The 14369-nt window shown below is 45.6% G+C and overlaps 1 protein-coding gene across 2 annotated transcripts in view; it reads left to right on the forward strand.

Annotated features, from left to right (window-relative positions):
* nr4a3 (nuclear receptor subfamily 4, group A, member 3) overlaps positions 1-14369 on the forward strand; it is a 35010-nt gene that overhangs the window by 12003 nt on the left and 8638 nt on the right. For both annotated transcript variants that reach the window (XM_066690952.1, XM_066690951.1), the window contains 4 exons: positions 1102-1943; positions 10120-10249; positions 11502-11665; positions 12256-12458. In XM_066690952.1, coding sequence (XP_066547049.1) covers positions 1104-1943; positions 10120-10249; positions 11502-11665; positions 12256-12458 — 1337 coding nt within the window. In that variant the 5' untranslated portion in view covers positions 1102-1103. The remainder of the gene's footprint in view (positions 1-1101; positions 1944-10119; positions 10250-11501; positions 11666-12255; positions 12459-14369) is intronic.

The raw sequence follows: 14369 nt of genomic DNA on the forward strand, positions 1-14369 counted from the left end.
TGTGACTCACAAAACATGCAAGCATTATAAAAGTGCAATACAGTCTAGAATTACAGATCAAAACATAGATCGAAAATTACATAAGTGCATAAGAAAATATACAGTTAATACAAGTCCTACATCCTAGATTGTGAGCTAATAATTGCAGACAAGATGTGAAGTCATAGCTCAGGGGAAGGGGACATAGCGGAAATCAATATAAACAACATGAGTACTACTGTAAAAGCAAGTTGTACAATGAAAACTAGATATAAAGTACAATTTTACAGGAGAGCTGAGTTCATGATAGATTAAAGCAATAGTTAAGCAAGTAGAGGGAGCTGCAGGGGCATTAAATTAGGGCATCAGGGTGACTTTGATAATTAGAGAGATTGTGAATTGGTGAATAGGAAAGGTCTCTGTTCCTCCCAGGTAATAATGAACTTCTGGTGATTTTAACTAGCCACTGACTGACTCAGAGGGGATGGTATGTCTTGGGATTTTGTTTATCAAGAGTTTTGTACCAAAGTCTAAAGTTTTTAACTGACTTATGACAATACAAGCAGCACATTTAAAATAAATAGATTGTTCTGAGAATTTATAACCGGGTCAGCTGCTGTTATTTTTTTTTTAGAGACTCAGTTTTTAGTTTTGTTTGAAAGCTACACTTGATGGCTAAAGCCCTTGAGGTCTCTGTCTGGTTTTGTGCCACTCGTGTGACTGCACCTTTGGAGGAACATTTTTTCAAAGGTGTGTGTGATCCCGAGCCAGCTTCTGCCATAACACTCCCAGTCTAACTTCCCTCTTTATCTAATGGGTGAAACTGCTTCTTTAGGACAGATCTGCATTTCATTTTATCTAACATTAACCCAATCAATGCACCAGTCTAATCCATGGATGTGTAGTTAATGTCATTTGTGATCGGGGCTTGGCTGTGGTCACAGTGTTCTTGCTTGGGACTTGGGGGAACAGGGTGTTAATTGAATTGTTCTGCAGGGACACCACTGGCCTTCCAGCATGGGTTACTGTGTTTGGTTAGCTGATTTTCTGACAGGAGGGCTGTATTAATGTGCTCTTTCTCTCTCGCTCTGTCTGTCTCTCTCAATCTGCGCTGTATTTCAGATATGCCCTGTGTGCAGGCCCAATATGGCCCCACTCAGCCCAGCTCCAGCTATGCCACGCAGACCTACGCCTATGCTGGGGAATACACCTCTGATGTCATGAACCCGGACTACACCAAGCTGGGCATGGACCTGGGGGGCGCGGAGATCTCGGCGGCTGCCACCACCTCCCTGCCCAGCTTCAGCACCTTCATGGACAACTACCCCACCAGCTACGATCTGAAGCCCTCCTGCCTCTACCAGATGCAGAACCCACGGCCTTTGATCAAGGAGGAGGACTCGCCCTACCCGCCCCCGCCGCCCCTGCCCCTGCAGTCCGAGGACATGTATTTTAAGCAGTCTCCCCCCTCCACGCCCACCACCCCCGGGTTCCCCGGCCCACCCGGGGCTTCCTCCATTTGGGATGACCCGCACAGCCTGCCCCCAGGCAGTCAGACCTGCATGAGCTCCATGGATTCAGGCCCCCTGAAATCCACACCCCGCTTCCCCCTCTTCTTCAAGCCGTCCCCCCCCCACGGCAGCTACGAGTCTGGTCTGGGCCTGCAGCTGCGCCCCGAGAGGTCGCCTTCCTCTTCCTCCTCCTCCTCTGTGCCCCCGTCCACTGGCCCACAGCCCGGGCTGGACACGCAGCTGTACCCCCTGCACCTGAGCAAGGCACTGCACTTCGGGGCCCTCTCCATGGGCCCGAGCCCCCAGCTGCTGAGCGACAGCGGGCTGCCTTCACCCCCCGGCCGCGCCTCCTCTTCAGGCTCTGGCGAGGGCACCTGCGCGGTGTGCGGGGACAACGCCGCCTGCCAGCACTATGGGGTCCGCACCTGCGAGGGCTGCAAGGGCTTCTTCAAGGTAATCATGGGGCAATCTCCTCCCCTCTCTCTCTCTCTCTCTCTCATGCTGGGGCGTCAGCTGCAGAGTGCAGCGCTGTTGTTTTTGTGTCAGTTGTACAAGGTGAATTGGCCATGCTGTAGTATCAGAGAGGTCACTGATCCGCAGGGACAAACAGAGCAGGAGTGTTTTCCAAAGGTTAGATTATAGATGTGTGTGTGTGTGTGTGTGTGTGTGTGTCCTGCTCCTATGATCAGATCTCTGTGTTGTGCATGGACATTCACCACATGTTGGGTGACTCTTTGAGTGTTTGGTTACTTTGGTTCCCCAATCTCAGTCTTAAGAGTGCAATAACTGCAGTCTGTAAACTCATACAGTGAGTTAGTTTCAGTATAGTAGCCTGTGAGCCTGTCAGGACTGTCACTGATTGCATTTGAATTGCTGCCCTGGGAGTTTCCTCTACAAGTTGTTGCCACAGTAATTGTACCGGTCATTTCGCTTGGCTTTATCTGGATTGTTACTCGCTCATTATTTGAACAAAGTTGAGAACCATACATAGATCGTGGCTTTATCGGCTGGACTACAGCTTGATTAATTATTGTTGCAAGTCTGATCTGATAGACAGCACACAGATGCTAGTCAGGTTTCATATCTGAGGGCTCATGGGATGTGTCTCGTGTCAACTCATTTTGTCTTTGTTAATTATTGTCACTGGATACCGGGAATGCCTGGACGGACGTGGTTTGCGTGCCGTTCTGTAACTGGCAACACTGGCATAGCAGCGGGAGTTTTTGTCTTCTGTCGTCTTTAAATCTACAGAGGCTTTAAACAGCAACTCGTAAAGACGTCCCAAAAGTAGGAAGGACGGCTGCTCTTTGGCTGCAGTAGAGTTGGACAATCTGAAGTAAAGTGCCTGTATAGCATCTGATGTTTCTCCTGGGGAGAGACCATGAGGTAGTTATGGGGCTTCGGGGCCTTCTAATTAATAAGGTAGTTTTTATGTTATTTTGTTTATCATTGCTGATTCAAATTGATAGGGCTACAAATAATTCCATTAATCAACATATTATTATTATTATTACAATGTGACTAACCGCACAAAGACCACAGCTGACTTGAAGTGACACACAGTATATTGAAAAATGTTCATGATACAATTTGAACTGAAGAGCAATTAATTAAACTGCAATATCTCCCACTAATAATAATAGTAATAATAGTAATCATAATACTACTTCAGTGGGTGTTTTTCTGTCAGAAGTAAGTCAGTGTGCTGGTCCCCAGTGTGGGCTAGATTGTAGTGAGTGTAGTGTTGAAAGGCAGTGATTGAGAGAGTTGTGAGCAGAGAGAAGAGAACTATATTCACTGACATAAAACTGCTATACAGTATATTTCCAGATGATGGTGTATTCCTGTAAGATATTTGCATACATGTTCCAATTTATTTATCAAAAATAACAACTTCCTCATGGAAGTAAAATGTGATTACAATATATGCACAAAGTGTGGACAGGATTGTCCTGAAATCACTATTGCACTTTTAATTTTGCTTATTCGTTGGAGAGAATTATTAATTTCCTTAAATCTACATTAATAACAAAGAACAAAAGAAAAGACCGAAAATATAAATTGGAAGAAAAAAAAAATGCCTGTGGTCCTGTCAAATAAATTAGTCCTTTTCAATTAGTTTTACAATTTGTCTTTATTTAGTAATTAATAAAACCAGGGAGCTGGCTGGCCTTGGGCGCCGGGGGGCCATCACTGTAATCCTGCGCAGCGTCGACACCAGTTGTCAACATTAAACATCTGTCAGCGCTTCCTCGAGCACAGGGGGGACGCTGGAGCAACGCAGCGAAAAGCCCCATGTCCAGACAACAGATCCGTAATCCCCTAGCTCACTTCACACTACTGTCCACCAATATTTATCTCATTTACTGTATATATACTAAATTAAAACAATTGTCAAAACCAAAGCACAATCTTGGATTAAGAGAATATAACAAGGCTTTCTTTAATAACTGAACTGAAAAATTAAAGAAGTCCTCAGTTATTTATTTTCATTCTCTCTAGATCCAAAGATCCGAATCATATATATATATATATATATATATATATATATATATATATAAGTCTGTCATTGTATTTGTGACACAAAGAGCCTGTTTCAAGACAATAGAAGATGTCTTGAAGGCCACTCTGAGATTTATAGTTTGCATTTGTGTTTTGTAATAATAATAATACCTAATTTTAACATTTTTGGCTGCTGCTACCAAACTACTTTCTGTCAATCAGACTTGAAAAAAAAATTCAGAAGCTGGCAATATTTAATCTGTAGTTTTCTACAGTTGTAAATGGCTCTTGTAGGGTACTCTGCCCATAGGAGTGTTGCGGATTTGATTTTATCATCCATTCTGCAGTACTGACTCGTGCTCAATTGTTCCATCAGGTTGGTGTTTTAACATGGTTAGATCTGATGCTGCTTTCTCTTCTTGCAAGACTCTTCATACACCGCTGCTCCTAGAACCTGTGAGTGCATGTGAAAATGATGGAACGTACACGTTGCTTAAAATTACGTATTACTGTGAGGAAGAGGGGGGGAGGCAACATGCAACAAGACTCCTATTAATACATTCAGAAGATAAATCTGTTCTGCTCTTAAAGGCAGAGAAAGGCTCTTGACAGATACATGATTTTATTTTGTTTGTTTTATTCCAATTAGCCTTACTTTGTAGCAGCACATTCCTTCAATGGCCGCAGAGTAAGCAGGAACGGGCGGCCTTCATCACTCTGTGCTCAGAGGTTGAGTGGTGTACATTTTTTAATAATTTACTTACTAATTAATCCTTGTTATCCTATTTTTTTATCTTATCATCCATATAAAATAATAATAAATAAACAACTAAACTGCCACGCTAAGATTGACTTAATTCAATCAGACAAAAAAAAATAACCAACAAGCAAACAGCTAATAAAAAGAATACATTAAGAGACAAATTAAATTATAATAACCCTGGCATTAACCCTAACGATGTTCAGCGAGCCAATTAAAATTGACCCACTTCCTGCCAGTAAAATTGCCCGAGTGCTTTTAATTAAGAGGAGCTCGTCACATGGCTCACAGACATTCAGCCCGCAGAGTCCAGGGCTGCTGATAGTCACCGATGTGGGGGGGCTGGTCCCTAGAAGGCTTTTAATTTAAGCCGCAGCCATTAGCACATGTTTCATGTCATAATGTTGCCCCTCATATGTTAGCCTGCTTGCTTCTGCTGGCCCCCAGGGGGGCTGTGGGGCCGGCCATCCCCCCCGCTACTGAGAGAAAGCTTCCTGACAATAAGCCCTTCGACAGATGACACGTTAATCACCACTTTTATTGTAGCGCGGGCACACACACACACTTACAAATACACACACACACAGAATCACATACACACACACTCATGTCCACTCACACACAGATACAAACACATATACACGCATAACAACACACACACAGATGCTCACTGCAGATAAGAAACCTTTTTTGTTGTTGTTTTCTTGTGTTGCAATGCGAGGAGAGGGTGTGGCATGTCAAGAGCAGCCCTCTGTACTTGCAATGCACGTGTGCTGCAAAAGTCTTAATCAAACACGATTCATGTTGTCTGTTACCAAACTGAGCAATTTATTACATCCCCTGCCATGCTGTGAATTTCATCTGGGGGTTATATTAGATATATGACCCTGGCTGTTTTCAGGGGAACTGTACAGGTCATCCCTGTCCAGAAGAGAAATGGACCAAAGTAGGAGCATGTGTTCCTTACAGTGGCACAACCTGGAGTGTTCATTTGTGTGTTTCAATGTGATGTGTGATGTGTGATGTGGTGTGTGTGTTGCGTGCGTGTGTGTGTGCGTGTATGTGTGTGCAACCATGCTTTACAATTGTCAACGGTGATGTTTTTGTGCTGAGGTGCAATGATATTTCAGCGCATGCTTTCAGGCACAGTGGCAGAAAGTGTCAGTGCGGTGTACAACACTGGGGGATAATCCGTAGCGATGCTGTTGGGAAAAGCATTGTCATCCTACCTAACAAAACGATACACACTGGCCCACTGCGCTTGTGTGTGTGTGCTGGGTCTCACTCAGAGCAGCTGTGAAGTGCTAAGGTGCTGTGACAAGACAATGTGGCATTGCCGATCTGTGTCAGCACAGACTGTCAGTCACAGAGAAATCCCCCCGAGGCACAGCCAGAGAGGGCCGGCGCCGTGATTGACAGCTCTCACTCAGCGCGGGTTGAGCAGCAGCTATGCAGGCCAAGATCTCCGTAGCACAGACAGCGGCGTTAGAGCAGGGGGCGGTTGGGTTTAGATTTGGGTTACAGGCAGGCTGACCACAACAGAACCTCAAGTGCGCTCAGGAAAGTCAGAGACACTCACTGCACATCACGTTAAAATGGAGACACAACTGCAGCCATATCGATTACACTAGAGCCGTGACCCTCTCACAGGGCAGGGATGCCAGTGTTATTTTTAAATCTTTGGGACCTGGTTGTAAAATCCTGCTTCCGCTGTCAGGTCATTTGTGATAGTTAACCTTATCATCCTTGTCAGTGCCTTGTTTTATGAAAACCATTCTTTTGTCTTTCTAACAGCTGCCAGTAGTGTAGAAAGTCCTTAACCATAGCCATGTTTAATACTCATCTTAATTAGTCTCAGAGTGTTCTGTTCTGTTCTGTTGTTTTGTTGTTGTTGTTTTTTGCTTCTAATTGTTTTCATTTAGATTATTGTTATAATTTTTTAATCGCTACCTTAAAATACTCTTGACTGCTTTAAGGTCCTTAACCAAATTCATCGTTAGTGACATGCTAATTATTACATTATTACTCAATGGTTGTGAGAGAGAGCCCTCTCTAGCGTTTGAAGACGATCGTCAGGAGCACCACAGCAGCTGGAGGACTGCAGTGTAATTAAACCCTTAGCATGGCTTCCCTCCTGTAGAGCATTTCAACTAAATTAACCTGCACCATTGACGAGGATGTGTAATGCTCAGATTGTGCTCGTCTGCAGGAAAACCACACAACAGGCACTGTCCGTGGCAGGCAGTCCTGTGCAGCGGCGCCTCCTGCAGGTGTGCAGGGACACACAGACACCGATCACACTCTGGTGGCCCTGCAATGCTGACCCACAAATACAATTAAATCCAGGACAATTGAATCCTGAGGTTTGTCGATCGAAAAAAGACACAAACAGTCAGGCAGCGTGACGGGCCTCTCCAGGGGGACTTGTTGCTGATGCCGGTGTTGTTATCTCACACACAGACACAGGACCCAACCTCACATACAGACACAGGACGCAACCTCACACACAGACACACAAGACATCGATGGTGCTGCTCACTCTGCTGATTGGTGGATTAATGTGCTGTCAGGGCAAGTGTGTGGGCAGTCAGGGGGACATCCTCTAGACAGGACAGCAAAGGAAAGAGCTGCTGTATGAATACAATAGAGAACAATATCTTGTAATTAATATATATATATATAGAGAGAGTGTGTATATATACACATCTATATGTATGTATTGCATCTTTGCATAGTGCCTTTTCAAATAAACACCCCCATACTTTCAAAAGTTATATCTGATAATAATATTAATAATAAAAATAAACACAGAGCAAAATCACACGGTACAGTGAGAACAGCCGTCCTCTGCAGCGAGGCTTCATTCAGTGGCATCGCTCTGCAGGATTACTGACAGACTCTGAGGTATATATCATATATAAAATATTGCAATGAAACAATGCATTGTATGAATATATTCAACATTTATTTAATCAGTTCAAATATCTTTTTAAACTTTGGTTTAATGTGTTTGTTCAAAGTGTCCCTCCCATGAAAATAAAATGTTATGTATGCCTAAGAATACAAATAAGGAAATGAATGAAAAATGTTTACAATACATATAATTATACACCGCACTCTCCAAACTATTTTACACACAAAAATATAAATATTTAGAGTTAGTCTTATATTTATTTTCTTACCAGTGCTATAGTGTGCTTACTTTGTCTACTTGGCAGTGACTGTAATGGATTCTCTTAAGCTACTGCAATTTTTATAGCAAATCTACTTATTTTCTTCTGGTTAATTTCTCTATTTAATCACTTATAAAGACTGTCATTGTCCTGTATTTTCTGAGGGATTATTTGTGCATATTTACTGGTGATCACAGTCAGATTCATAGTGATTCTGCAGCTTGTCAGTTCTCTCTAGTGAAGGACAGACCTGTTTCCTGTGTGTGTGATGAAGTGGCTTTGGACTGAAGGTTCCTTGATTTTTAAAAGTTTAACAAAATGTACGTGTGTAACAGGCCCAGTGCCACGGGGGGGCAAAAGGGGGCAATGCCCCCTCAGTTGGAATATTGTGCCCCCTCATTTTGTTCCGGTTATGAATTGTCCATGTAGAAATGTCTTACGGTAATGTGCATTCTTGTCACAAAACTGACGTGCGTTGCTGCAAATATATTCTGTAATTTTACTTCCCCGGACCCCTGGAGCGCACTTCACCGGCACCTTGGGGACCCCCCAGACCTCACACACAATTCGAACACTGACCGCACCCCCGCTAATTAAATACCTACTTATGCCCCCTTAGACATTTCTGATGCCTCCCTGCCGAGTTCATCCTGCCGCCGGGACTGATGTGTTACTGGCCCTTAAATCACATTTCAACAAATATTTTAACAGCAAATGTCCCATTTAAAATGCACGAAAAACACTGAAGGATTAAGATGCTGCTGTCAATGGTGTGGACATAAACAATTTCATTTTCAGCAATGCACATAAAAAAATAAAAATAAAAATAATATATATGCTATTATATATAATATAAAATTAAAAGATATATATTATAAAAACTGTAATATGTAATAAGTATAGGGTTCTGCAGTTATAGTTTATTTTTTGAATCATTAACTAATCATATCGTTGTTTTTTCTTGTTAAACTGGTGTTTTGTTGATTGTCTTGGGACACTGCTCTAATGACACTGTTTGAGACAGATCGCATGCTTGCAGGTGATTGAATTGAGTGGGATCTGTGTGTTTTGTGGCAGTGGATTCTGGAGGGAGATGTGTACGGCTCTGTGTGCACCAGGGCTGTGGTTTGACATCCCTCTGCTGTCGCTGTGGCCGCTGCTCGGCTGCCCCCGGGCACTGGTCTCTGTTTTCACTAATTCTGCCGCGCTGTTTCCTGATTCCTGTCATGTGATTTTTAACACAACTGTCAAGATCTCAATTTATTATCCTTTCTTTATTAGTTGTAGAAGCAGCATTATTACTACTATTTTAGCAGTAGTAGCATGATTATTATTCATATTTGTAATAGTTGTATGAGTAATTTGAACAGTATTAGCCATATTTGTAGTAGTATTATAATTATTATTACTGTTAATGTTGTTATTAGCTTTAATCGTAGTTACTGTTACTAATTGTATTTAGATTAGTATCATCATTAGCTGTATTAGTAGTGTGAGTAGTAGAAGTAGCAGTTCTCTTCTGGATGACTTCATGTCTCTACAAGTGGGCAGCGCAGTGAGTCTGCCCGTGCCAGGCTGTACACATTATCCGCACAGCCTCGCAGTGAGGAACTCAATTACGTGTTGTCATATTTTTCTCCCGTTAAACAGTGGTGGCAAAGGAAGTGCACCCAGATCATTTTTATTTTATTTTAATAAGGTCAGTAATAATCACGGGAAGGCAGCCGAGTAGAAAATGATCCCCAAAGGGATATTAGAAGGCGAGATATGGAAACCCCAGAGGTATCATGAGATGACCCGGTAGTTTCACAAATAATTTTATCATTCAGCCCGGCCTGTCTCCCGAGACCGGCCTCAGCACGCTCGGCGCTGATTCTCATTGTCAGCGGCTAGCACTAATAAAATTGTTTTTCCTGCAGGCGAGCATGTTAGGAAATTAATTTTATCTAATTATACCAATGGCACTGTAGCCTTTCACATTGTAATTAAAATCTGACCTGCCAGCCTCCTTGCCTCATTCCTTGCAGAGGAAAGAAAGAAAGAATGGAAATAAATAAATAAAGATTGAACATAAATTAAAAAAATTAACAGACTATGTGGGTTTTTTTATTTTATTTTACTCCTCCGTTATTAATTTATTTAGGGAGTTACTTATTTATTCTCTTCTCTCTCTCGCTTCTGTTTCCCTCTTCAGCGAACAGTGCAGAAAAATGCAAAGTACGTCTGTCTGGCCAGCAAAAACTGCCCGGTGGACAAGAGGAGACGGAACCGGTGCCAGTACTGCCGATTTCAGAAGTGTCTGAGTGTGGGCATGGTGAAGGAAGGTGAGTCACAGCCACTGACGGACAGGCAGACAGACACACTGAACGGTCAGCACACCCACTGACGGACAGGCAGACAGACACACTGACCGGTCAGCACACCCACTGACGGACAGGCAGACAGACACACTGACCGGTCAGCACACCCACTGACGGACAGGCAGGCAGACTCACTGACTTCCTGTCTGGTCACCACCTGTATCAGTCCGCTTCCCCCCGGCTCCAGCGGCAGAAATGTGCTCGGACACAGAGGCTCCCCCATTAGCGTGGCGATGGCCTTTCAGCCCGGCGCAGATGGAATTTCCTGTGTGGAGAGATTAGCCGGCCGTGGCAGTAATCACCGGCAGCAAGCTTATTAACGGCCAAACCTATGTTTTATGTCACGAGCGGGGGAGCCAGGGAGCCCCGGATGGCCTTAATTCGCTTGATATTGAGCGTCAGTGTGTGGGGGCACGGTGCAGCGGAGGGGGCGATTAGCTGAAAGACACTGGGCTGTGACAGTGAGCAGCACCTCTGGGGGAGGAGGGTCAGGGGACAACACAAGCCACGTTTCTGCCGCTCCCCTTCATACAAAACTACATTTGTTTTCATTGCTGTGCTGTCAGTTCCTCCCTAAAACACTGTTCTGGCACCTACCAATTTAAATCATACCTGCACTAACCCACCCTGCCATGGCACGGCTTTGCTGAGATCACTTAGTCAGTTAGTGCAGAATATTGCTGTGATTCAGTCCCGAGCTTCAATATTAACTCCCAGACAACCAGACTCCCAGACGGCTGATAGCATCTCCTGTCTCAGCCCCCAGGGGCCCAGTGTGACTCGAAAGTAGATTCCACCCACAGCTATGGTAGACCAGCCCGCACACAGACAGACAGACGGACAGTTGTGTCATTGTGAAAACCACACTCATTGTGAGCAGTGTGAGGAGGGGATGGCTGTTATCCTGCCCTACAAATCAGAAACAGTAATTGTTAGAGCTGTCTTACTGTTCGGCTCCCCGAAACCAGGGGGCTCCTCCAGACTCTCCCGCAGCCACAGAGACTCAGAAATCGCCTGCCTCCTCTCACTGCCACCGCAACTGCTGTCGCCGCTCCTGCTGCTGCTGCCAACCAGCCCGTATGACTCCGACAGCACTGTCTCTTATTTACGCCGCGGCAGAAGCATTGCAGAAGAATTTCCCACATTCACTTCACTTCAGTGCTCACTAGCCGGCGTTCTCTCTTCCTCACCTGCCTTTCCCCTCTCCTCTCCCCAGTGGTCCGCACTGACAACCTGAAAGGGCGAAGAGGCCGCTTACCCTCCAAACCAAAGAGCCCCCTGCAGCCCGAGCCGTCGCCGCCCTCCCCCCCACTCAGCCTCCTCAATGTCTTAGTGAGAGCACTCACAGAATCCACGCCCCGGGAGCTCGACTACAGCCAGGTGAGCCACCGTGTGTGTGTATGTGTGTGTGTGTGTGTACTTTTTTAATTGGCCAGTTGTCCCTTATTCAACCAATCTAAGTGCATGTTTATGCAAGTCCTCAGTGTCCTCGTCTGTCTCTGCCTTGCCCTCCCTGTTTGGATACAGTCAATTAACTCTGAATAATCCTGCATTTTATGGAGAATGCTGATGCGACAGTGGGTTTGCGTTCTTGTGTGGCTTGTAAATGTCAGGCTGGCTCTGCAGATTGGCACAGAGTTGCCAGTGTCGACCTTCCTCCCTCCCTCCTTCACTCAGTCACTCACACCGTCGCTCATGCTTCTACACCTCCCCCCTCCACACTGTCTTCTTCTCCACAGTCCCTTCAGTTTACTCACTACCCCATTCTGTCTCTCTCACTCCCGCTCCTTCTTTCACTTCCACCCCCTTTCTCACTCTTTCTCTCAGTCCCTCCCACCTCTCTCTCTCGTTCTCTCTTTCCCTCTCTTTCTCTCCCTCCCTCCCTCCCTCCCTCCCTCTACGTCTTTCCCTCGCTTCTGCTCCTCCACTCCCTCCCACCCTGACTCTGCTCTCTCTGTGGCTCTCCCCAGTTCAGTGCCACTGACCAGCCGGCGGCCGCCTCCTCGGACGCACAGCACATCCAGCAGTTCTACCGGCTGCTGACCAGCTCAATGGAGGTGACCCGCGCATGGGCAGAGCGCCTGCCCGGCTTCCCCGAGCTGCACCGCGACGACCAGAACCTCCTGATCGACTCCGCCTTCCTGCAGCTCTTTGTGCTGCGGCTCGCGCACAGGTGAGGCTAATAATAAGGATTATCATAAAAAAATATATGAAGGAGGAGAGGTAAATTTTCAAATGCACAAATTACTTGAAGTTCTATCTAGGAAACATCACAGCTGATATTAAGAGCCCATCTCTCGCTGCTTTTTCCACCTCAGTCAGTTATTAATGGCACATAATTTCACTGCAAAAATTAATTTCATTCTTGAACGAAAAAATAAGAGTTTTCAGTTTCCTCAATATGAAGTTGATGACTCATTTTATGATATGTATTCAGGCCTGACCTCCCCCATATCAAACAGCCCGTCTGCCTGACTCTTTCACAAACTCACTTGCCGTTTCTCACTGCTGACTGTGCTGGGGCTTTGACAGCAACTTCATTAATACTGTGTTTGTTTTCTTGTTTCACCTAAAGAGGGGCACAAGAGTGCTTTAGTGCTCATGAATCTTCCAGACCTCTTCCCCATATTAATTTCACACATTGTAGATGAAACAAAACACAATTTCATCCCATTTGCAGCTTCTTGTTTGGTTTGTTAAGTGTGGCATTTGCTTATGGAGCCATCAGTTGCACAGAGACAGTGGTGACACAGAAACCCTCAGCCTCAGAGAGGAATAGCGAAAGGCACTGAGCACAGTTTTCATGGCTTTACGTTTTGGGGGTATTTAATTGATTTTGTGAGGGTTTTCTTGTTTTGTTTTTTTGTTAGCTGTGGCAATACTGCTCTGTGGTCAGGCTGCACTAGAGACAGCGGTGGGGGGGACACTCTGCATTTCTGTGCCCCCAGCCCACCCGCCCAACTGAATAAATCTGTCAGAAATACCTGTGGTACGCAGCTGCTATCCGGAGCCTCCACAGGTTACCATAGTGCCCAGCTGAGCACGCAGGGTATGTGGCTGTTTAAATTTATAGGGAGGTAGCGAGGCAACAGAGCCAGGACCAGCTCTGGACTGCAGGAACTTTGCCCTCTGTGTGCGGTGGGGGGGTCTCGCTCCAAGACAGCGAGCCGGGGTTGTCTGGGATAAGGCTGGGACAGCCAACACAAATCTACTGCAAGGCCAACGGTGTGTCTGAGCCGAGCACCCGTCTCACTGGTTTTGTTACAAAAGTTGTCTCCCTCTCCCTCCCTCTCACTCGCTCTTTCCCCCTCTCTCTGTCCTCGGTCTCCCACTCGCTCTCCTTCTCTCTCCGTGTTTCTCAGAGACAAGAAAGAAACAGGTCAGGCGCATGAAACATCTGCTTAATTTATGTGTTTCATTTAGAGGACGATATTTGAAGATTAATGCTCCACGACGTCAGTGCCCTACCAGAGCTGAGAATGCCTCCCATCTCTCGGGGTAACGTCTACACTGAGGAGCTGTGTTCCTCCACGGGGCTCTGCTGAGCTGGTGAGGTTTTGGTCACTGTTGCTCTGTCACTAGCCCAGCCTCCCAAGCATCAATCTCCAGGGCGTTCCTAACAAGGCCTTTGTCTGAACTTCACCTGGATATTTCCTCTTTACTACCATCAGTGCTTAAGCACCACCCCCCCATGCGACCCTGCCTTGTGTACAAGACGTGCAATAGCATACATAGGAATAAGGACACCAGACTCTAAGCAAACGTTGGCTTTCCATTTCCATCACTTTCACTCCAGATCTCCTCTGAATGTTTGCTCTCCAAATAAAACCTCTTTTGCACTCTTTTCAATGTTTTTATTTCTGAAGCATTTGCAATTGCAGAAAAACAGGTGGTTAGGGAACGACACTGGCTGTGGGAGAAGAAACCCTTTGCAAAGCCAGCCCTCCCCTCCTCCCTTCGCTCCTCAAGTGTTCCTCTCGCAGCTGTGTGTGTCAGAGGGGGTGTGAGCTCGGAGGCAGGCTGCGCCGGCCGGTGGCTGTGTCCGCAGGCCATGTGGCCGGGTGAGCGGCAGGTGTGTGAGGGG

Source organism: Amia ocellicauda, chromosome 18 (assembly GCF_036373705.1).
Source record: "Amia ocellicauda isolate fAmiCal2 chromosome 18, fAmiCal2.hap1, whole genome shotgun sequence".
Lineage (NCBI taxonomy): Eukaryota > Metazoa > Chordata > Actinopteri > Amiiformes > Amiidae > Amia > Amia ocellicauda.